At 40.6% G+C, this 24,305-nt stretch overlaps 1 protein-coding gene and 2 long non-coding RNA genes across 6 annotated transcripts; 1 reads left to right on the plus strand and 2 right to left on the minus strand.

Moving 5' to 3' along the window:
• Nucleotides 1–4,233: 4,233 nt before the first annotated feature.
• On the minus strand, nucleotides 4,234–7,019 carry LOC129866971 (uncharacterized). Its single transcript, XR_008761565.1, has 2 exons — nucleotides 6,667–7,019; nucleotides 4,234–4,467 (listed from the first exon to the last, which is right to left on the minus strand). It is a non-coding gene; the product is annotated as an uncharacterized LOC129866971 (long non-coding RNA).
• Nucleotides 7,020–7,384: 365 nt separating this feature from the next.
• On the minus strand, nucleotides 7,385–15,503 carry LOC129866969 (uncharacterized). 4 transcript variants are annotated; one of them, XR_008761562.1, is made up of 5 exons: nucleotides 15,415–15,503; nucleotides 12,536–12,648; nucleotides 12,071–12,153; nucleotides 11,846–11,947; nucleotides 7,385–7,987 (listed from the first exon to the last, which is right to left on the minus strand). It is a non-coding gene; the product is annotated as an uncharacterized LOC129866969 (long non-coding RNA). The 4 variants fall into 4 exon arrangements; XR_008761560.1 differs by having other exon boundaries at nucleotides 11,846–11,950; XR_008761563.1 differs by lacking the exon at nucleotides 15,415–15,503 and adding an exon at nucleotides 14,269–14,409 and having other exon boundaries at nucleotides 11,846–11,950.
• Nucleotides 15,504–19,615: 4,112 nt separating this feature from the next.
• On the plus strand, nucleotides 19,616–23,898 carry LOC129866964 (zona pellucida sperm-binding protein 4-like). Its single transcript, XM_055940024.1, has 8 exons — nucleotides 19,616–20,308; nucleotides 20,573–20,760; nucleotides 20,998–21,095; nucleotides 22,055–22,212; nucleotides 22,293–22,485; nucleotides 22,844–22,991; nucleotides 23,490–23,565; nucleotides 23,692–23,898. Exons 1-8 carry the CDS (start codon nucleotides 19,678–19,680, stop codon nucleotides 23,793–23,795), a joined length of 1,596 nt encoding a protein of 531 aa, XP_055795999.1. The 5' UTR covers nucleotides 19,616–19,677; the 3' UTR covers nucleotides 23,796–23,898.
• The last annotated feature ends 407 nt before the right edge of the window (nucleotides 23,899–24,305 follow it).

The raw sequence follows: 24,305 nt of genomic DNA on the forward strand, positions 1-24,305 counted from the left end.
AAGAGGAGGAGCAGGGATTGAACCAAGGTGCAGCGCGTTGAAATGACATGATGAATTTATTTAACAAGACAAAAACGAACTATACTTGAAAATGATACAAAATAACAAAACGAAAGTAGACAGTCCTGAACGACGAACTTACATACAACGTGAAGAACGAAATTAACAGGAACAGACTACATGAAATGAACAAACCGTATACAGTCCCGTATGGTGCAAACATAGACACGGACACAGGAGACAACCACCCACAAACAAACAGTGTGAATGCCCTACCTAAATATGACTCTTAATTAGAGACAAACGCAAACCACCTGCCTCTAATCAAGAGCCATACCAGGCAAACCAAAACCAACATAGAAACAGATAACATAGAATGCCCACCCAACCTCACGTCCTGACCAACTAACACACAAAAACTAACATAAATAGGTCAGGAACGTGACAATTCTAAAAAGGTTTATTCTACCTGCAATATTTATGGGAAGATTGTTCCAATATTGTTCCATTTAATTGATGTTGAGTAATGGGATAAAGTTATCCTTATATATTTGTTTGTTGTCACTTATTAAGCATACAACATTTTTTATATTTTTCCCTTTACCAAAAAAAATGGCTTCTGGCAAACCTTTAGCCAATTTGACACAAATTGGCGGCAAACTCATAAACTCAGCAAAAAAAGAAACGCCCCTTTTTCAGGACATTGTCTTTCAAAGATAATTCATAAAAATCTAAATAACTTCACAGATCTTCATTGTAAAGGGTTTAAACAAAGTTTCCAATGCTTGTCCAATGAAGCATAAACAATTAATAAAAACACACCTGTGGAACGGTCGTTAAGACACTAACAGCTTACAGACGGTAGGCAATTAAGGTCACAATAATGAAAACTTAGGATACTAAAGAGGCCTTTCTACCTACTCTGAAAAACACCAAAAGAAAGATGCCCAGGGTCCCTGCTCATCTGCGTGAACGTGCCTTAGGCATGCTGCAAGGAGGCATGAGGACTGCAGATGTGGCCAGGGCAATAAATTGCAATCTCCGTACTGTGAGACGCCTAAGTCGGCGCTACAGGGAGACAGGATGGACAGCAGATCATCCTCGCAGTGGCAGACCACGTGTAACAACACCTGCACAGGATCGGTACATCCGAACATCACACCTGCGGGACAGGTACAGGATGGCAACAACAACTGCCCGAGTTACACCAGGAACGCACAATCCCTCCATCAGTGCTCAGACTGTCCGCAATAGGCTGAGAGAGGCTGGACTGAGGGCTTGTAGGCCTGTTGCAAGGCAGGTCCTCACCAGACATCACCGGCAACAACGTCGCCTATGGGCACAGACTCGTTGTCGCTGGACCAGACAGGACTGGCAAAAAGTGATCTTCACTAACAAGTCGCGGTTTTGTCTCATCAGTGGTGATGGTCGGATTTGTGTTTATCGTGTAAGGAATGAGTGTTACACCGAGGCCTGAACTCTGGAGCGGGATCGATTTGGAGGTGGAGGGTCCGTCATGGTCTGGGGTGGTGTGTCACAGCATCATCGGACTGAGCTTGTTGTCATTAGAGGCAATCTCAACGCTGTGCGTTACAGGGAAGACATCCTCCTCCCTCATGTGGTACACTTCCTACAGGCTCATCCTGACATGACCCTCCAGCATGACAATACCACCAGCCATACTGCTCGTTCTGTGCGTGATTTCCTGCAAGACACGAATGACAGTGTTCAGCCATGGCCAGCGAAGAGCCCGGATCTCACTTCCATTGAGCACGTCTGGGACCTGTTGGATCGGAGTGTGAGGGCTAGGGCCATTCCCTCCAGAAATGTCTGTGAACTTGCATGGTCCTTTGGTGGAAGAGTGGGGTAACATCTCACAGCAAGAACTGGCAAATCTGGTGCAGTCCTTGAGGAGGAGGAGGAACATTCTAACAGTGTAATGTATTTCATATATGCTATCTCAAAAATAATAATTTGGTTGTGTTCATGAAGGTGTTATGTAACATTAGAATAATCCTTAATTTGTTTTTTAGCAAAATAGCATGTATTAGCTGATGTTACTGTAGGCTATATGTTGTTGCCATGCACTGCAGTACTTAATGCAGCTGGTGGCCACACCAGATACTGACTGTTACTTTGATTTTGACCCCCCTTGTTCAGGGACACATTATTCCATTTCTGTTAGTCACATGTCTGTGGAACTTGTTCAGTTTATGTCTCAGTAGTTGAATCTTGTTATGTTCATACAAATATTTACATGTTAAGTTAGCTGAAAATAAACTTAGTTGACAGTGAGAGGACGTTTCTTTTATTTTTACATGCAAATTAGTTTTGCTGTAAATTTGCAGCAACTTGTGAATTTCTGGCAAACAAGTCTGGGAAACGTGTGGGGAACATTCTGGTTGCTGCAAACTGAGTATGAATATGCAAATTAGATCAGGTTTTTGTTACTGTGTTAAACAACAATGAAGTTTATCATAAACCAAATCACATAACTTTAAATGAACTTACTTCAGGGGAGTATATATTTTAAACAACACGTATTCCATTTCTTTAATAGATAAAAATAAATCCAATACAACTTGAAATCATATGTTAATGAAGAAAGTAGCAAATACTAGATATTTCCCAAATCAATTGTTTAATATTTTAATGTGGGTGCAACATTTACATGAGCGAAATGTGAACACTATGGGGATGTTTACCTTAACATGTTTAAAGGTACAACTACAGAATGATTTACTACATGTGCCAAGTGATAACTGAGCAATAGATTGACCAAGGGAAGATTAACACTAGAACCGCTGGGCCTCGAGGGTCCCCCTTCAAGCTAAGGAGCAGTTATTCTGACTACAACATTCTAACATAATAATTAATACATTTCATATATGCTATCTCAAAAATAATTATTTGTTTGTGTTCATGAAGGTGTTAGGTAACATTGGAATAATCATTTTTTAATTTTAAATAGCATTTATTAGTTGGTGTTACTGTAGGCTATATGTAAAAACAAAAAAACGCGAACACCAAAATTCAACTGTTCAATTGTATTCATGGGATGCCTTTGTTAGAACTATGAAACAGAAACAATGTGTTGGAACAAGGTAACAGCTTATTTTAATATACAGACGCACGGTCAGCAGTACGCGTGGTCAAATGATAAACATAATTTTAAGTGTGCTTGATAAATAGTGAAAATCGGCACAAAAGCAATAATGGCATTATAATGAATATAAGTGTCAATATGACAGCAGTCAAAAATAGGGGGGGGGGGGGGGGTTCGGCAAGGCCATTTTCTTGCCTGCCAAAATGTTCCCCCTTCTACCTTGGCACTGCAAGTCCTGCCACACTTCAGAATCATTTTGGTAGCTCATGTTGACCAGTAGTGTGTGCCACAGAAAGTATTTGACTCTAGCCACAAAATTAAGGAAAATAGAAGTTGGTGGGGGACGATTTCGCAAGGCTATTTTCTTGCCTCCTACTCCTAAAAATGTGCCTTTAGAAGTGAACAAGCAATTACCCAGTTAGTGACTTCCTCATTATTGTCCACCTCCCCACAGAAGTGGCACAGTTGGCTCAGGCCATCTAACAAAACATAATGTCAATTAGTCTATACATCTTTACATGTATTTTTCTGAGCAAACAGGGAACAATGGAATAGTATAGATTTCTTGTAACATATTTATTTAAATACATGTATTTTAGTGGCCATGTAGTCAGAAGTTGGATCAAAGATAACTTGGAAAGATCCATGTTTATTTTATTTTTATTTTTTTTTAAATCTACAATTATTTTAAATTAGACATTGAACACACCAGTGTTTTGGAGGAGAGTGACTGCTATTTCTTCTCTCATGATGTTAAACATCTTTGTCCGTATTTGAAAAGACAATCGACGACTCCTTCAGAACACATTCAGCAAACTGGGAAAAAAATTTGATGGGCATTTCAGTTTTCCCCAATAAAATGATATTACACTTAAGATTCTAATTCACAAGTTTACAATGACACAGCTATAATATCATTTGGCAGTTCTGTTTTGCCTTTTAGTCAGTATACTTTCAGTAGGTTAATTGTACATTACTTATACTCTCATACTTACTTTCAAGACAAAGACCCCACAAGAAGTAACATCTTGTTGGCATGGGTGAGGAAGGTACCACACGCCCATCTGGAGATATTACACCCCTTCTCTCTCAGGGATGATCTGAACATGTATGTTAATAAAAGTACAGCATTTTGAAAGACTTTATTGAGTACAATATAGTGATTAATAACAGAGTGGAATCTGATAATGCAGGGATTCCAGCAGGGTGTGAGTTGAAGTAGTCAAATCTGGAGCTGACAAGGGCTGGAATGTAAATGATGTGATCTTCTCAGATTATCTAACATCTGAGAATGGGCAGGCATTCCCTCGGATGAAGAGCATCTCTGTGCTGTCATCCAGGTGGAAATGTCACCTGCATATCTGATGTAGGAAAAGAGATAGGAGAAGTTGAGTGTCCTTTGAATATGTTTATGTATATGTACTGTACATGTGTGTGTAAATACACTGCTAAAAAAAATAAAGGGAACACTAAAATAACACATCCTAGATCTGAATGAATGAAATATTCTTATTAAATACTTTTTTCTTTACATAGTTGAATGTGCTGACAACAAAATCACACAAAAATGATCAATGGAAATCAAATTTATCAACCCATGGAGGTCTGTATTTGGAGTCACACTCAAAATTAAAGTGGAAAACAACACTACAGGCTGATCCAACTTTGATGTAATGTCCTTAAAACAAGTCAAAATTAGGATCAGTAGTGTGTGTGGCCTCCACGTGCCTGTATGACCTCCCTACAACGCCTGGGCATGCTCCTGATGAGGTGGCGATAGTCTCCTGAGGGATCTCCTCCCAGACCTGGACTAAAGCATCCGCCAACTCCTGGACAGTCTGTGGTGCAACGTGGCGTTGGTGGATGGAGCGAGACATGATGTCCCAGATGTGCTCAATTGGATTCTGGGGAACGGGCGGGCCAGTCCATAGCATCAATGCCTTCCTCTTGCAGGAACTGCTGACACACTCCAGCCACATGAGGTCTAGCATTGTCTTGCATTAGGAGGAACCCAGGGCCAACCGCACCAGCATATGGTCTCACAAGGGGTCTGAGGATCTCATCTCGGTACCTAATGGCAGTCAGGCTACCTCTGGCGAGCACATGGAGGGCTGTGCGGCCCCCCAAAGAAATGCCACCCCACACCATGACTGACCCACCGCCAAACCGGTCATGCTGGAGGATGTTGCAGGCAGCAGAATGTTCTCCACGGCGTCTCCACTCTGTCACGTCTGTCACATGTGCTCAGTGTGAACCTGCTTTCATCTGTGAAGAGCACAGGGCGCCAGTGGCGAATTTGCCAATCTTGGTGTTCGCTGGCAAATGCCAAACGTCCTGCACGGTGTTGGGCTGTAAGCACAACCCCCACCTGTGGACGTCGGGCCCTCATACCACCCTCATGGAGTCTGTTTCTGACCGTTTGAGCAGACACATGCACCTTTGTGGCCTGCTGGAGGTCATTTTGCAGGGCTCTGGCAGTACTCCTCCTGCTCCTCCTTGCACAAAGGCGGAGGTAGCGGTCCTGCTGCTGGGTTGTTGCCCTCCTACGGCCTCCTCCACGTCTCCTGATGTACTGGCCTGTCTCCTGGTAGCGCCTCCATGCTCTGGACACTACGCTGACAGACACAGCAAACCTTCTTGCCACAGCTCGCATTGATTTGCCGTCCTGGATGAGCTGCACTACCTGAGCCACTTGTGTGGGTTGTAGACTCCGTCTCATGCTAACACTAGAGTGAGAGCACCGCCAGCATTCAAAAGTGACCAAAACATCAGCCAAGAAGCATAGGAACTGAGAAGCGGTCTGTGGTCACCACCTGCAGAACCACTCCTTTATTGGGGGTGTCTTGCTAATTGCCTATAATTTCCACCTGTTGTCTATTCCATTTGCACAACAGCATGTGACATTTATTGTCAATCAGTGTTGCTTCCTAAGTGGATAGTTTCAAATCAAATCAAATTTTATTTGTCACATACACATGGTTAGCAGATGTTAATGCGAGTGTAGCAAAATGCTTGTGCTTCTAGTTCCGACAATGCAGTAATAACCAACAAGTAATCTACCCTAACAATTCCACAACTACTACCTTATACACACAAGTGTAAAGGGATACAGAATATGTACATAAAGATATATGAATGAGTAATGGTACAGAACGGCATAGGCAAGATGCAGTAGATGGTATAGAGTACAGTATATACATATGAGATGAGTAATGTAGGGTATGTAAACATAAAGTGGCATAGTTTAAAGTGGCTAGTGATACATGTACATGTATTACATAAAGATGGCAAGATGCAGTAGATGATATAGAGTACAGTATATACATATACGTATGAGATGAGTAATGTAGGGTATGTAAACATTATATTAAGTGGCATTGTTTAAAGTGGCTAGTGGTACATTTTTACATAATTTCCATCAATTCCCATTATTAAAGTGGCTGGAGTTGAGTCAGTATGTTGGCAGCGGCCACTAAATGTTAGTGGTGGCTGTTTAACAGCCTTGAGATAGAAGCTGTTTTTCAGTCTCTCGGTCCCTGCTTTGATGCACCTGTACTGACCTCGCCTTCTGGATGATAGTGGGGTGAACAGGCAATGGCTTGGGTGGTTGTTGTCCTCGATGATCTTTATGGCCTTCCTGTGACATCGGGTGGTGTAGGTGTCCTGGAGAGCAGGTAGTTTGCCCCCGGTGATGCGTTGTGCAGACCTCACTACCCTCTGGAGAGCCTTACGGTTGTGGGCGGAGCAGTTGCCGTACCAGGCGGTGATACAGCCCGACAGGATGCTCTCGATTTCACAGAAGTGTGATTGACTTGGAGTTACATTGTGTTGTTTAAGTGTTCCCTTTATTCTTTTGAGCAGTGTATATTTCTTGGTATATATATTTTTTTTATATTATTATAATTATTGTGTATTGTGGTTGAAGGGGGGGGGGGGGGGGGGGGTGATGGAGATGGTAGAGGTGCTGGGGGTGTCCTATTGAGGGAGAAGGGACCTATTAGGGAGGGATTCTTCATGGAGGCACATTCAGTCAAAGTTTTGTTTATTATATTATTATACATGTATTCTTTTTTTCGATTATTATAACAGTTTACTGTGATTATGGATATGCACTCATGTTGACTTATATACTTTCTTTTCGCCCCAAGAGTACACATTTTAAATTATTGTTATTATTATTACTACTGTACCTACATTCTTAAAAACTAAAACAGAAAAAGTGTAAAAAATGTAGGTAAAGCCATAAGAGGGAAAAGCATGATGGGATGGGGGATTGAAGGATGGGTAGAGAGAACAGTAGAGGGCTCTGAAAACTATTATTGCTGAGACAAAGACCTGACCTCTGAGTTGAGGGTCAATTTCAGGCCAGGGGCGAACTGGTACACGACAGAGGTGGTGACGAGATCCAAAATACATTGCTTTTCCCAGTCTAAAGAAAAGGTTGGTAGTCTTTATTCTCGTATTTGGGGGGAATGTTTTAAGATATCTTTGATTTGGTATTCTAAAAATGCTTAGAATTGTTCAATGATAAGAGCTTGGGTATTCCAAACAGATACACTAGGAGGGTTTGCTTTGTGATCAAACAAAAAATGTAATTTTCTGGATTTTTGTTTTAGATTCCGTCTCTCACAGTTGAAGTGTACCTATGATAAAAAATTACAGACCTCTACATGCTTTGTAAGTAGGAAAACCTGCAAAATCGGCAGTGCATCCAATACTTGTTCTCCCCACTGTAGTTGTTCATGAAGTTCACAATTCGCTGCAAGTCCTTATGCTTCAGGTGTAACCTGTGATTGCTTGCGCATGCTCTCTTTTTAATGGGAGGCATTAGACCATTCTCCTTGTATGACTGGTGGAGGAGTCAGACTTGTTCTACTGATGCTGAAAGACAAATTCCAGATACAAATATATTAGCATTATTATTATACAATAGATGGCCGTTATCACTGCCAGACACAACTGGCTAACTTGATGGGTCATGTAATCATCTCGCGAAGTGGAGTCTTTTATTTCGACATGTTAGCTAAACAATTAACTATAATCCCAACCCATAGAGTACTAGTAAAACAAAATCGATTGGCATAGCTAGCTAAAGCTAACCAACTAGGTGCAATGTTAGTTAGCTAACTAACATTAGGCTAAAACTAGCAATGCAAATGAATTTCTGAGATACAAATAAAGTTACCACACTGATCATACATTAACAGGTGAGCAAGCTATTTAACAGTCCCTTTAACTTGCAATGAAAACAACTTTCTGACAAAATTTGTAATGTATAATATTTGAAAATATAGCTTGACTCTTACCCAAATGCTTTACGGCAGACTGCAAGCCCTTTCATTAAATAAGACGTTGTGTCCGTTTTGTTTGTACAGTTTGCTTGGCTTGTTGTGTCAAGTCACTCTGATTCAAACTGACTGTGTGCAATGCTATAAGAATCACCATATCTTTCTCCCTTTCTGTCACGGATGCCATGGTTTTGCCTTAGTTTGAAGATGTAATCCGGAGACAGGTGTTTTATACAACAGCCTTCTGTCTTCTCTTTTTGTCTCCCACTGCATTTTGCAATCAAATGCCAGAATTGTATTAATCTCCTTTTCATACTCTGCTTCCACCAGGCATTCCACTGATTTCAAAACTCGGGTCATCTTCTTCCGTGACAGCAACACTGTTGATCGCCGTTTCTTCCCCATCACAGTCATCAGAAGACTCTACAATGTCTGGTTCAATGAAAATAGTTTTTACCTAAAATCAGGGATGTTCTCATCGTCTGATTAATTTTCAGAGTCCGAGAGAGTCAGTATCAAATGTTCGTCCTCCAGAAAGTAGCTCAAAACAACTTTTTCCTCACAGAGCTTTGTCGATAGCGCCTGAAAAATTCTTGGCCGCAGTGTTATTGAGAGCAGTAGCAACACTTTTGCAGTTCTCCATGATATCTTTCAAAAAAGCTGCAGTAGAAAGGATTCTCTACACACACCGAGCAGCTCATGTTATAGACAGAAGGTGCTACATGGCAGACCAATCCACACTCATCTCTCGGCATGTCCAGCCCATTCATTATCTCAGCCAATCATGGCTAGCGAGAAGGTTTCTCGCTTTTTCTATGGCTAATGTCACGTCTTCTCCCGGTCCTCCTCTCTGGCATTCAACGTCGCCGGTTTACTAACCACCGGTCCTGGGAACCATCATTACGCGCACCTGTGCTTCATCATGATGCACACCTGTACTCCATTACCTCATTCATACATCACATATGCAAGTGGCTATGCACCTCCATAGCCACTTGAATAATTATGTTTGGGACTATGGTTAAGTATGTGGTTTCTGATGCTTTCCATTTGAGCGAGTTCATGGGTAAACAGAAGACCAACAATCACAGCATCTCAGTTCAGTTACTGAGAGCTTTTAACTGCCCAAGAGGCTAAGAGCATGGTCTGGCCAATGGACTTTGATGATGAGAAACTTGTTAGCAGGGGTTCATGAGAGACGACATACATGTACACTGTAGGTTCTGATGGTACCAAGTACTTACATGCCATTGATCAGAGTGAGAATAAGGATCTGACCAGTGTTGAATTTGTATTGAGCTCAGACATTATTCGCCTGCCCCCTAAACAGATGTTTGTCATAGCAAGTGAAGACAGGAACGATATGTATAGTGTCTTCACATTGATGTATCCAAACAGTGATCTCACCATTGTACAGCTGACAGAACAACATGGTAAGGTAGACATGCAGGGAGAGGTTATAAGCATTGATCAAAGTAGTAGAGGTTTTTGCTCATGTGTACTTGCAAAGTGGTTCGCCACTGACAGACAGAGGGGCCTACCACACATTCAAAGAAGTAAAGCTAACACCAGGCATAGTAACACAGTTGTTCTCTTGTGATGTGCTTGATGGTCCAGCACATGTAGACACGCATTTCTCATGTCATGCCCCGTGTAAATTGGCTCCTGAAACATCTAAATCAATATAATTTCAAGCCCCCTGTTGAGGTTTGGGGCAATTCATTGGAATCAGTATCAGGAACAGTTTATTCCATTTCAGAGAATTATGAAGTGCTGTGCATATTGAATCAAAAAATTCTTCAAGCCCTGTCGAGTTGGTTGTTGATCATTGGTAGACAACCATTTTCAAGTCATGCCATAGATTTTAAAGATTTACAAGCCAATTTAAGTCAAAACTGTAACTAAGGCCACTCAGGAATATTCAGTGTTGTTTGGTTAGTAACTCCAGTGTATATTTGGCATTTAGTTTATTGTCCTGCTGGTGGGTTTGTCTTCCACTTTTGGAAAGCAGACTGAACCAGGTTTTTCTCTACAACTGTGTCTGTACTTAGCTCTATTCCTTTTCTTTTTATCCTGAAAAATGCCCTAGTCCTTTCCGATGACAAACATACCCATAACATGATGCAGTCACCACCATGCTTGAAAATATGAAGAATGGTACTCAGTGATGTGTTGTGTTGGATTTGCCCCAAACATAACGCTTTGCAATCTGGACAAAAAGTTACTTTCTTTGCCACATTTTTTGTAGTTTTACTTTAGTGCCTTATTTTAAACAGGATGCATGTTTTAGAATATGTTTTTTTCTGTGCAAGTTTGCTTCTTTTCACTCTGTCATTTAGGTAAATATTGTGGCGTAACTACAATGTTGTTGATCCATCCTCAGTTTCCTCCTATCAGAGCCATTTAACTGTGATTATGATTATTATTTGACCCTGCTGGTCATCTATAAACGTTTGAATATCTTGAAGAACAATCTGGCCTTAATGGCCATGTACTTTTATAATTTGCACACGGCACAGCCATGGTGTGCTTTTTCCGTTAAGTTTAAAACAAATCTGACACAGCGGTTGCATTAAGGAGAAGTTTATCTAAACACTTGTATCTTTAATCAATGTTTATTATGAGTATTTCTGTAAATTGATGTGGCTCTCTGCAAAATCACCTCCTCCTTTTCCTGTAGTCCACAATCATCTCCTTAGTTTTGGTTACGTTGAGGGATAGGTTGTTATTCTGGCACCACCCGGCCCAGTCTCTGACCTCCTCCCTATAGGCTGTCTCATCATTGTTGGTGATCAGGCCTACCACTGTTGTGTCGGGGTATTGTGTGTAGATTAGTGACACAAAATCTAAATTGTATCAATTTTAATTTCAGGCTGTAACACAGCAAAATGTGGAAAAAGTTAAGGGGTGGGAATACTTTCGGAAGGCACTGGAGTTCTAAAATGACAATAGTGCATGTAGTAGGTAAAATGTCACTTCTTGACAGCATTGCAGGGATTGGGGCACTCGCAGATGCCGAGTAGGGGTGGGGGCCCTCACAGAGGCCAGAAAAGGGTTTAGGCCCTCACAGAGGCCGGTGGAAGGGTGGGGGCATTCACAAAGGCTGTAGACAACTTGGCCGAGCTACGGACATATTGTGTCTGTAACAGATATGTAGTTGCATTAAGATTATTTAAAGTTATACGGTTATAGAAACAAATGATCAATACAAACCAATTTTTTAACAGATTAGCCTGTACTGTATTTGGCTGAGCAAGCTTCCTTGCCAAGTTAAGGTTTGGTCTTGCTGCAGACATATGAGCCCCCAAAACATTTGCTTATTGAACAGCAAAAGAGAAAGTAAAACCTAAGTCCCGATGAACCGAGGAGGAAACCGAGTCAGTGTTCTATCATGGCAGCAGAGCCATAGTAGTTCAGGAAAAATAATGTGACAAAAAATTGTAATATTTACCATTGACAAATTCAATGCAGTCGTCAATGAAGGAGCCTGTACAGCAGACACAGGCACTGGTGGAGCTGTAGGTACTGGTCCAGTAGGTCCACTGGTAGAGACCTGCTTAAAATATAGGGGGGAAATACAGAGACAACATTACAGCACGATATCTAATTTCAGTAAATCAGAAAAGAGAATACATGTCGTTTTAGCCTGTTAACTTTATTAATTTTAACTTCTAACTTCTGGGGGTGAAATCCACAAACACATCATCTCTGAATCCCCTGGAGGAGTTGTCCACGGACCTGCATTTGACAATTCTCTATCTGTAACAATAAATAAGGAAGCCTGTGTTAGGAAGTCCCCTGCTGGTGAGTTCACCATCTCACAGCTCTTTCAAGCAGCTAACCCCACTATCCATCCCCCACAGTATCAAAGGGTGATGCAGTCTAGATCTCTCTGGAACTTCCCTTAACCTGTTGTGATTGGTTGACAAGATCACAGCTTGGGACTTTGACACTGTGAATAGTCTCTTTGTTGCAATGACAATTTGATGGCCAATTATTATAATAACGTTGCTGTTCATTAGTGTAAAGGCCTACATTTAATGACAGGTATTTCTAGTAGTACAGTATGTTTTCTATAGGAACACAAAGTTCAAATGTCATAGGCCTATGCATGTTGCCATTATCTCGTCATAATACATACCTATGAAAGGTTATACCACCTCGGAGCTGGCCTATTGCCCGCATCGGCAGGCCAAACCCCTGTGGTGGCAAATGTACGCACTCCCTTATGGGCTTATGGGGCTTTTTAGACATCTGAAACAAACAGGATGAATATCACACTACCACAATAACAATTAGAAATACATAGCAAACCTAATGTAAACTTGGCTAATAGAGTCAGCCTACAAGAATACATTATGTTATTGGGATATTTGTCAAGCAAGTATGCTAATCAAGCATCATGGCAAATTTGTCAACTTAGGCTGACTGATTTTAATTAATAAACAAATACATAGGTATATAGGTAATGTTCGCTATGGCCTGATGTTTATAAGACATTTGTGACTCACAACCTGGATTCTGTCTTATGTAGCAACATTTTAATTTCTGTTTTTTATGTTGCATAAATGTAGAGACTCAGAGCTACAAAACGGTATATCATACACTGCATTTGAGGAAACAATGGGAAAGTAATTCTGCTTTGAAAGTTGATCAACTTGTAAACTCACTTTTGAGAAAACCGTCTTTCAATGTTTTGGTACTACTATTGGAGAGCCCTTCTTTGTCTACACCTATTCAGCATTGTTCACACCCTCTTAAGCCTTATCACCACCCATCTCTTTAAGGGTTGATCCGAGCGTCCTGTACTAACTTGCCAGCTACTTCCAGACAATTAAGAGAGAGAGAACAGCTCACTGAACATTACTCGCCCTAGCAGAGCTGGTTAGGCTGTTATGTTATCTTGGTGACAGAAACTGTGCTGTCAGATTGTCCTTTTGCAAATTCAGTGCGTTTCGCGTTCAGAGCGCACACTGGCCGCTCTGGCCAATAAGTATGGTTGATCCGAAAGCTCTGACCTCACAATTCAAGCACCCAAGCTAACTGGCTAACATTGGCTAGCTACTTCCAGACACAATGACAGAACACCCCACTCTGACCATTTTACTCACACTAGCAGAGCTGGTTTGGCCGTATTCATGTTATCCAGAGCGTTGGTGACTGTAACTGTGCTGCTGGCAACAATTGAATTCTGCTTTGTTGCCTACGTTTACTGACCACCGGACATATTCAACTGGTGTTGAGGATTAAAAAAATGCATCACTTATTCTGCGCTCTGGCACACTAAAACGAGAGTCTTTTGTTAAGAAATGTATCTAGATAGCTAACTATGTAAACATTGAATCCCAATGCATAACGTAATGTTGGTTAGCGAGCCAGCCAGCTAACAGTACACTAACTTGAAATTAAAATACTTCTGTCAAAATTAGAAACGCGTTATATCTGAAAATGTAGCTAGCTAGAGACTATCTTACCTGTGGTCTGAAATCGGAGTAGATGGCCAGAGCGAATTTACCAGCTTGTGCGTCTATCAACAGTTGCATTGACATTCTATTGAAATGGATACTTACATAGTGGAGTCTTTTGTTAAGACATGTAGCTAGCTAACTAGCGAAACAATGGCCCATAATCACAACTCATGACGTTACTACCCTGCATGAATCTGCAGGTAGCTAACCAACCAGGTTCTACGGCTACAACTAGTCAAGCAAATGTGTCTGAGATACGGAGAATAAGATCATACACATAACGTTAGCTAGCGACCCAGCCAGCTAATGTTAGCTAACTAACAGTACACTTGAAATGAAACCACTTTGTCAAAATTAGAAACGTGTAATATCTGAAAATGTAGCTAGCTAGACTATCTTACCGTACATCATGGTTGGATGGTCTCCTGTCTGTTGCATTGCATGGTTGCCCTTAGTTTGAATATGTAATCCAGACTGATGTTTTCTCCATCTCCTTAGCTATCATACTCGAATTCTACTGATTTCAAAACTCAGTCCTCCAGAAAGTGGAGAGCACACATAACATTAGCTAGCGAGCCAACCAGCTAACGTTAGCTAGCTAACAGTACACTTTAACTTGACATTAGGTTTATGCAGTTTTACAACACCAAACATTTCTAAAAAAGCATGTTCAACACGATTACCTAAACATACTGACCTACTCCAATAGACAGACGCGTGCTATATGGCAGACCAATCCAAACTCATCTCTTGGCATGTCCAGCCCACTCATTATCTCAGCCAATCATGGCAAATGGGAAGGTTGCTACTTTTTCTGTGGCTAAAACAACTAGGCTCATAATTTAACAATTTTATTCATATTTACAGATGGCATACACGTTTGATATTAAGGCACATGAAGTTTACATGTTCGAGAAGGCATTCCTGCCAAAAAACGCATTTTGATAAAAATATATATTTTACGTTCAAACGGCTCTACTGTGAAGTCATGACTGACGACATACGCCTAGTTTCCTGAATCAGGTCACATTTTATCCCATGGATATCAAAGCATTGTCTAAATTAGCTGGCATAATAATATAGCTCCTAGCAAAAAAAGTCAAAAGAAAATCAGGTTACACGAACTCTGACAGCTCCCCCCATTGAAAGTGAATGCTACTGTCACTTTACCAAATAATGTGTGACCGTACTGCAAGCTGTTTAGATAGCAAATGTTAGCTAGATAACTAACAAACTTAGCTATCTGAAATAGCTAAACAGTGTTTACTAAAATGGGCAATAACTTAACCTTGGTAACGTTAGCAGATTGCATTATATTTGATATCTCATCAACTTTGACAGTTCTCTTACCTATGAAAATGAATGCTAGAGCTACTGTAAGTTTACTGTACCATTACCATGCTAGCTAGATAGCTTGCCAAGCAGGTAAGCTAAGCAGCAACTTTTGATGGCCACAAGTTAGCAGTTGCTACTTAAATTATACTGTTGGAAAACAACTTGGCTCTGGTTAATATCACCATTGAAGTATATTTCATGTTGTTTTTAATCTTACCTTGTGGTATGAAAGCAGATGGTCCTGGAGAAATTTAAAGGTTGAAGGTTTAAGGTGCAACGCTATTGGTTGACTCAGCCAATAGTAAACAGAAGGGGAAAAAAGTAAATGGTGTACCTTCTGGTATTTGAGCACACATATAACAACATGCATTTTACTGCAGCCCTTGATAAGCACCTAGCATGCAGGTGAATGCAATGACTAACTCTCTGTCACTAACAAACACAGTCATGGGTGGTAATTCCAACATTCACTCTAAAGGCACACTGGGACATAGGCAAATATAAGCAAATATATGCATATATCTCAGAGTGCCTGTTATAAACGTTGAAATTTACCATCCATAGCCGTGTTTCCTTGTGGCAGAGACATGGTTGTTGCATTGAATATATATTAATCCTTCACCAAGTGAGTGCATAAATCACTATATCATCCTTAAAGCTGTACCTCAACATCCTAGTGTTACCAAAACTGTGGTCTGAAACTCCTGGTTTACAGGCCGCATCAGGCAAGTCACATTATGTTGGCTTGAAAAGTGATATTTAATTCCTGTTAGAATCCAGCCCATGTCAAGATATCCAGTGATCGTACATTTTTAATCACCCACAAAATGCATTTACAATGACTGCCATAGTAGGAAGAATTGGGCAAAGATGACAACCTAAACCATTTAAATGGGAACAACCATCTTATTAATGGGTGCAATAAATCCACCTCCTAACAGATTGGATTAGTTTAGAAAAATGTATGCTATTTATCTTTGTACAGCCTAAGATCAATTAATCAATCAATGTGCATGTAAAAACACAGATATTGAAACAAAATATCAACCTGCAATAAAGCATGCTGGGAAATATGATAATGATGGGTGTGGTTTTGAGTGTCAACGTTTTACTACACTCACACTCAGGCTATCAACACCAATGTTTTTTTAACATCACTGAGTGTTCATTTAAATCCTGAACTAGTAAAGGTCGCATTCCTTTTATGGAGAGTGGAATTTCACTCTACCTTTAGTATTTTTTGCTTTATTTAGACAGACACATGACATTAAAGGCGGAGATGGCAATTGAACACTGGTCTTCAGTGGGAAAGCACACATTTGCTTGTTGGTGGGAATGTTGCCCCATAACCACGGCTCTGGACGATCTGTCTTTACGATCCACTCATTCCTATACACTTAAGCAACTGACAAAATGATGTGTAACTTACATAAAGGGCATGTTACATAAAAGGTTTTGTCTGAATATTTAAAAAGAGTAGCAAATGTGTTTTAGGTGTTTCCAAATCTCATAAAAAGGTTGTTTTGGTGATTGTTTTTAGAGCATGGAGCTTTGATCCCCACAATGTTCTAAACCAATTGCGGGAAAAACTGTATAACACAATAATGAATAATACAGTAGCCATTACCGAGTGGAATAGAGTATTTAGCATTTTCAGCCTTATTTCATGCTGTTCATATAAACACAATTTTACTTTTCTATGATTTTCACGAATTGAATGCGTTATATTTACATCTTTATGATTGTATGTTTTAATTTGTAAAGCATCTTATTGTATTATTTTATATATTTTACATGTTAAGCTAATTCCCCAAATTCCTGAAAGTTTTCAGAATTCAGTGGATATTAAGGTTTACCGCTTAGTTTGTTGAGAGGTTTTGAGTTTGTCTTTGGAATCTGCCATGGGTTGAGGTAGTTGGGTTGAGTTTGGCTTGAGTTGAAAGAAGATAAGGAATTTAAATTCAGGGTAATTGGTCTAGAGAGGGTTTATAACAACATCCCACCAACAGACACAGTCACCTCGTAACCAGCTCCTAGACAACTTTGTCAGCAGGACAATAACCTAAAATACAAAGCCAAATCGACACTGGAGTTGCTTACCAAGAAGACAGTGAATGTTCCTGAGAGGCTGAGTTACAGTTTTGGCCTGAATCTGCTTGAAAATCTATGGCAAGACCTGAAAATGGTTGTCTAGCAATGATCAACAACCAATTTGACGGAGCTTGAATAATTTTGAAAAGAATAATGGGCAAATATTGCACAGTCCAGGTGTGGAAAGCTTTTCGAGACTTTCACAGCTGTAACTGCTGCCAAAGGTGATTCTAACATGTATGGACTCAGGGGGTTGAATACTTATCAAATCAAGATGTACAGAATGATTGTTTTATTTTCCATGTTTTTATTTACAAATTAAACATTTTCTTACACTTTCAGAGGGTATTTTGTCTAGATTGTTAACAAAAAAAGACAATTAAATACATTTTAATCCCACTTTGTAACACAACAAAATGTGGAAAAAGTCAAGTGGTGTGAATGCTGTCCTAATTTATTCTGCAAGTCCTGGATTTGCTAGTTAACGTATATAGTTTGATAACTGCTGAACACTGTAAATGTTTATCTTTTACCTCATAATGCATCAATTTGACATCAATTTATGTTGCAACCAAATAATATATGGATGTGGCTGTAAATACTGCATGTATTTGCAACCCCGCCATGTGAAAAATGTTATGTTATAAATGGCCGATGTTTACCCCACATCGGGTCACGACCCCTAGTTTGGGACACGATGGTATAAGGATAATGAAACTGTAAGACTGACATATTTGTCAACATACTCTCAACCTGCCATTTGACACAAGTTATTTTAAAAAGTGTGCATGTCAAGTTATAGTCAAATAGTGTATAAAAATTATATCTACTATTCTTTCTATTCAGCACTTCAAAAATACGTTTTGAAATGTGTATCCTGTAATTTATTCCATTGGATTAAATGGTAGTTCAAATGACTAAATGGTGAGCCTATCATTATCTACTGTATCGGTGACTAATCAAAAGGTGCACATGGTATTTCAAGGAAAACTTTGATTTGGCATAAACGACTAAATGTGAAGGTGTGTGAAACCCCAATGAATGTACAATCGAAGCTTCTGAACATAAGATAGGGGGCATTAGAAGTGTTATCAGTTTTGAGTTTTTTACTTAGAGTTTTGAAAATATACCACTTCTGAAAAATGTTCCAAAGTGGTTGAAAAAACAGTATATACAACCCAGGAATTTCAGAAATGCATTGTACACTACACTATACACTGAGTATACAAAACATTAAGAACACCTTGCTACTATTGAGTTGCACCCTCCTTTGCACTCAGAATAGCCTCAATTCGTTTTGGGATAAATTCTAGAAGCGGTCCACAGGGATGCTGGCCCATATTGAATCCAATCATTCCCACAGTTGTGTCAAGTTGGCTGGATGTTCTTCAGGTGGTGGACCATTCTTGAAACATATGTGAAACTGTTGAGTGTGAAAAACCCAGCCTTGCTTTGCTCAAGGGCACATCGACATGTTTTTCACCTGGTTAGCTCGGAGATTCGAAACCAGCGACCTTTCGGTTACTGGCCCAACGCTCTTAACCGCTAGGCTACCTGCCGCCCTGTATATTGTTAATTGATACATTAATGATGTAAGAATTTAGAACTTCACAATGTTCAGCAGTTATCAAACTATATGTGAACTATGCACTAAATCATTTTGGTTCAGTATTTATCAGTTTTGAGCAGTTTGATTAAGTGATTAGTTAAATGTATTGTTAACAAATAACAAGAAAAAACATCAAAAGTAATGTGAATATTGCATTTTGAAAAGTAGATTTTAAGAGTGATTTGGTGCAGTGTAAAAGTGATTTTATGAATTTGTTTGTTGTACTATGCTTATAGCTTTGACCACAAGCCATTTTAATGATCTGTTTAGATTTTTGTGCTTAGAGTTGTGAAAATGTACTATATACTTGTGAAAATGGCACCAAAGTGATTGAAAAAGACTGTAATATATACAAAATTGTCTAATTATCTATTTATAATGCGTAAATCATTTTGGATTGTTTCTGACTATCAAAATAAGTATATAAATAAATATATATATTGTCACATGCAACAACTAGGAGCAAATTAGATACTGACAGAACTGGCAAAGCCTCCAATGACATGACGTGTCGGTCACAAAGACCTTTCTCAAGGCCATGACCGAAATGTTGGATGTTCGCAAATGTTACACAACTGTTTTGAATAGTGTGCTACTAAAGGAACATTAGCCAGGGCTAAAACCTTGACCCCTCAGAAAAGGAACGGTCAGATAAAGAGGGGGCGGATTTCCAATAAGTAAACAACGCTCCATCTATTATAAAGGTGGCCGCAATTCCTTCATCCTCATCACAGCATCCAGTGAACATTGCGGATTAGTTCTTGTAGCGAAGCCATTGCGATGAAGTGGAGTGTAGTTTGTCTAGTGGCAGTGGCCACGCTTGGCTGGCTGTGTGATGCTCAGAATTACTTTGAAAAACCAGGGTGGCCACCCATCCAGACACCACCGTCATGGCCTCCCCAAACCCCTCAGAGGCCTGCCCAACCCCCTCAGAGGCCTGCCCAACCACCTCAGAGGCCTGCCCAACCCCAGCAGTGGCCTGCCAACCCCCTTCCGAGGCCTGCCCTTCCCCCTCAGTGGCCTGCCCAACCCCCTCAGAGGCCTGCCCAACCCCCTCAGAGGCCTGCCCAACCCCCTCAGAGGCCTGCCCAACCCCCTCAGAGGCCTGCCCAACCACCTCAGAGGCCTGCCCAACCACCTCAGAGGCCTGCCCAACCCCAGCAGTGGCCTGCCAACCCCCTTCCGAGGCCTGCCCTTCCCCCTCAGTGGCCTGTTCAAGCCCTTCAGTTTCCTGCCCAACCCTCTAAGCCATCTCAGAGGCCTAAATTCCCCTCTGACTCAGGCTTAAAGCAAAGCTGTGATGTTGAGCCCCAAAACAAGGTGAATTGTGGACCTCCTGACATCACTGCCGCCCATTGTGAGGCCATTAACTGCTGTTTTGATGGACGGATGTGCTTCTACGGAAAAGCAGGTAGGTGTTTGACCATGCTCATTTTACTCTAGAACTCCATGTTTTAACAGTACGGTTTTACTTTATGTATTGCCCCCTCAGAGAAACTTGTTTATCGCACTTCACCAGAAAACAAATCATTGTATTCTGAACTCTCACTGATTCCACTTCCACTTATATATGGACAATTTTTATGCGAAGCAGTTTAAAATCAACATGTTCCAACATGCTCCAATTTACTCAAGGACACTAACTTCATGTTTTTGTTATGCTCTTTGTCACCAGTGACTGTTCAGTGTACCAAGGATGGCCAGTTTGTGGTGGTGGTGGCCAGGGATGCCACTCTGCCCAACCTAGAACTGGACTCCATCAGCCTGCTGGGGGGAAACGGACCCCACTGCAACGCTATTGGCACAACTTCTGCCTTCGCCATCTACCAGTTTAAAGTCACTGAATGTGGAACTGTCATGACGGTACGTATCACATGTGCCTGGCTTCAGTCTCAGTACAGGGAAGTAGCTCCTCTCTCCTTCAAATAATTGGATAACATCTCCTGTATTGGTTGCAACAATGATCATATCATGATCATATCATTGATTGTTTATTCAGGTTTAAAGATGCTGGCACATTGTGACAAAAGCTCTTTGTTAAAGCTATAGTGATTTTGCCTCTTAAAGATGAGCTGTATAACATAGTTGTGTTTATTGCAGGAGGAAACTGATACTATTATCTATGAGAATAGGATGTCCTCTTCATATCAAGTGGGGGTTGGCCCCTTTGGCTCCATCACCAGGGACAGCCAATATGAGTAGGTGATATTTTAAAAAGTATAATAATAATAACACAATAACAACAACATCCTAAGGAACCATCACTTTAAATTGTTGTGTACTATAAATGGGGCAAGGGGCCTCATTTATCAACCGTGCATACATTTCTTACAAAATTATGGGGTACGTGGAGATTCTAAGAATAGCTTGAGCAACAAATTATTGGGATCATTCAAACTGTCGAACTCAGCACATACTCATGTTTTCATTGATAAATTAGAGCCATACTATATTTTTGCACTCGTGAAAATACGAATTGTGGTTAAATATTTGGCTTATCCTGCTTTGGTATAGGCTCTGAATTTAAATAGGCTATGATGTTGCATTCCTAACAATACTGTAGCCTACCCAATTTAAATAGGCTACCGGTCTTTACATCCGAGCATGTTAGGCTATTAAATGAGCGATGGATAAATGGTGGGAATAAACCAGTCGTGAGAAAAGGAGAGACATCATTTAGGCCTATATAATAAAAGTTAAAGAAACACATTGGGCAACATACATTACCAATAGAAAATGTATAAATGTCATGATTAGGTCTACGTTCTGTTCTTATTAGCTTACCGTTATTATAATTCCTGTACACATTAATTTCTTTCAAAATAACAATATTTGCTTGCAAGACAATTGATCAACCGCTCTAAGTTCTGTGTATGCACAGTCAGAGATTTGCATGGAGATACCCACACTTTCCTGTCAACAAGGATAAATGCCAACCTTTATGGGAAAACTGGCGAACACAAGGTTTAGAGTCTCTTTGTGTGCATTCACCTTTGATAAGTGAGGCCCCTGGTTGGAAATTTTAACAAGACACTGGAGTTAACACAATTTTTATTGTTAAATAAGCAATGGGATCTTTAGTCATCACCTTATATGTCCTGCTTTAAAGTCTCTCAGACACCTTCAAGATGTCTGACCACACGCCATTTCTTCCCAGTCTAACATTCCAGTGCAGATATAAGGGCAGCACCATTGTGGCTGTGGTTATTGACGTGAGGCCGGTCCCTCCTCCAAATCCTGAGATAGCTCCTGGACCCCTCACAGTTGAGCTCAGACTGGGCAGCGGATCATGCCTTACCAAGGGATGTAATGAAGGTATGTGGCACTAAATTCATTGATTGGTTTGTTGGATTAATAAATGGGTGAATGAATGAATCTTTCCTCTTTTGAAACAGAGGACGTGGCCTACACCTCTTACTACACAGAGGCAGACTACCCTGTCACCAAGGTCCTCAGGGATCCCGTGTACGCTGAGGTTCGCATCCTGGCGAGGACAGATCCCAACATTGTGCTGACCCTGGGTCGCTGCTGGGCTACCACAACCCCAAACCCTCTCAGCCTTCCCCAGTGGGACCTTCTCATTGATGGGTAAATATCTGAATAGGTAGTAGTGGAAGTAATAAACATTTTAGTAACTGTTTCGTCCAATTACTGTTCTGCCGTTCCTTGTGAAGATGAGGAAAATGTTCAGCAGCTCTTGGAGTTATTCACTTAAAAAATACCTCTTTATTATCAAAACCAATGTCTCATCTCATAGCCTTGATCAATGTATTTGCCGTTGCTGGTGTAAAGGGGGTAACGGCAAATTGAGAGTCATAACATGGCATGCGGCATGCCAACCCTGACGCAGACAGACAGACAGATACTTGAACATGAATCTGTCTGTCTGTCTACGTCTCACTCTCTCTGTCTCTCTCTCTCTCTCTCTCTCCGTTCATATCATTAGATGTCCTTACCAGGATGACCGTTACCTGACCACTACCATCAATGTGGGACCCTCTTCGGGTCTGTCCTTCCCAAGCCACTACAGGCGCTTCGTCCTTAAGATGTTCACCTTTGTGGATCCAATCTCTATGTCCCCCCTGCGGGAGACGGTATGACCATAGAGATACATTTATGTTACATATTTACAGATATTGTTCTATTTAATTCTGAGGGTATGACTGTGTTCTAATTCTACTGGAACCATAGAGTTCAAATTAATCGTAATTATAATCAGAGGGTTGAAAACTACATTGATGTTGTTGATTATCATGCTAACACTGTTTATTAAATTCATGCATGAAATAGAAGAAGTGCTGTACCTTATGCTTACATTAGATTTTTGAGAACACTTTTCACTGTCCTATTACAATTGGTATTTGTGAAATTATTGCTACTAATTATTGGTAATTAATGATTTAACAAAATTGTATCGGCTTGCTTGGTCACAATTGGTTCTTTCTGGTAGGCCTATTTCTTACAATTACATAAGTAATATAAAAGCAGATAGTTTACATAAATATTAAACTACTCTAATTTATTCTTGGGTAGTAATTATCTGGCTGGATAATTATTGCATTTAAAAAAACAATTTGTACCGTCTCTTGTAGGTGTTCATCCATTGTAATACAGCTGTGTGTCAGCCATCCCTTGGAGACACCTGTGAACCAAGATGCTACAGAAAGAGTGAGTTGCTTTTCTCTGATAGGCTGCATTCCATTCCAGCAAATAGTTTCATTCCCCTCTACCCTTCCCTACAGTTTGAGTCTCATCCCTCTCTTTGCAACTGACCACATAAAATGTTTTTTCCAGGGAGAGACATTCCTGCTGCAGTTCAGAAGACCACCAGAATCAAGTCTAATTTGGTTTCCAGTGGAGAACTGATCCTGACTGACCCAAGGGAGCTCACCAACTAGAAAATCTTTTGACTTAACTCAAGCCCTTTGTCACCGTGGTGCTGTCGGCTGTCATGATGACTTCACAGTGAGGCATGTGCAAATAAATCGGACTGTCCTCGAACTTGTTGTTCGTACATTTTTTGGTTATAGTTCCATTCATCCCATTCGGCCATTACAGTGAACCTTCCTCTACTTTAAAGTGATACCAGCCTCCACTGGTGTGTGTGTGTGTGTGTGTGTGTGTGTGTGTGTGTGTGTGTGTGTGTGTGTGTGTGTGTGTGTGTGTGTGTGTGTGTGTGTGTGTGTGTGTGTGTGTGTGTGTGTGTGTGTGTGTGTGTGTGGTGTGTGTGTGGTGTGTGTGTGTGTGTGTGTGTGTGTGGTGTGTGTGTCTGTGTACATAACAGAGGTGAAGCACATAGTTTGAGTCACACTCTGTCACATTGGTGTCAGAAGTGACAGGCTTGGCCCAAGTGATGAGTAACCTTGTCTTGGAGATGAATTGTGTTAGCCCCTTCCTTGAGCTAGTGT

The sequence above is a fragment of the Salvelinus fontinalis genome, chromosome 12 (genome assembly GCF_029448725.1).
Source record: "Salvelinus fontinalis isolate EN_2023a chromosome 12, ASM2944872v1, whole genome shotgun sequence".
In the NCBI taxonomy this organism is placed as follows: Eukaryota; Metazoa; Chordata; class Actinopteri; order Salmoniformes; family Salmonidae; genus Salvelinus; species Salvelinus fontinalis.

What these genes read in the sequence shown, in the direction of transcription:
- LOC129866964 (XM_055940024.1), top strand. Translation starts at nt 19,678, where the DNA reads ATGAAGTGGAGTGTAGTTTGTCTAGTGGCAGTGGCCACGCTTGGCTGG. An exon ending in AATGTGGAACTGTCATGACG is followed by an intron (nt 20,761 to 20,997) that starts GTACGTATCACA and finishes TGTTTATTGCAG; the next exon opens with GAGGAAACTGATACTATTAT. An exon ending in ACCAAGATGCTACAGAAAGA is followed by an intron (nt 23,566 to 23,691) that starts GTGAGTTGCTTT and finishes TGTTTTTTCCAG; the next exon opens with GGAGAGACATTCCTGCTGCA.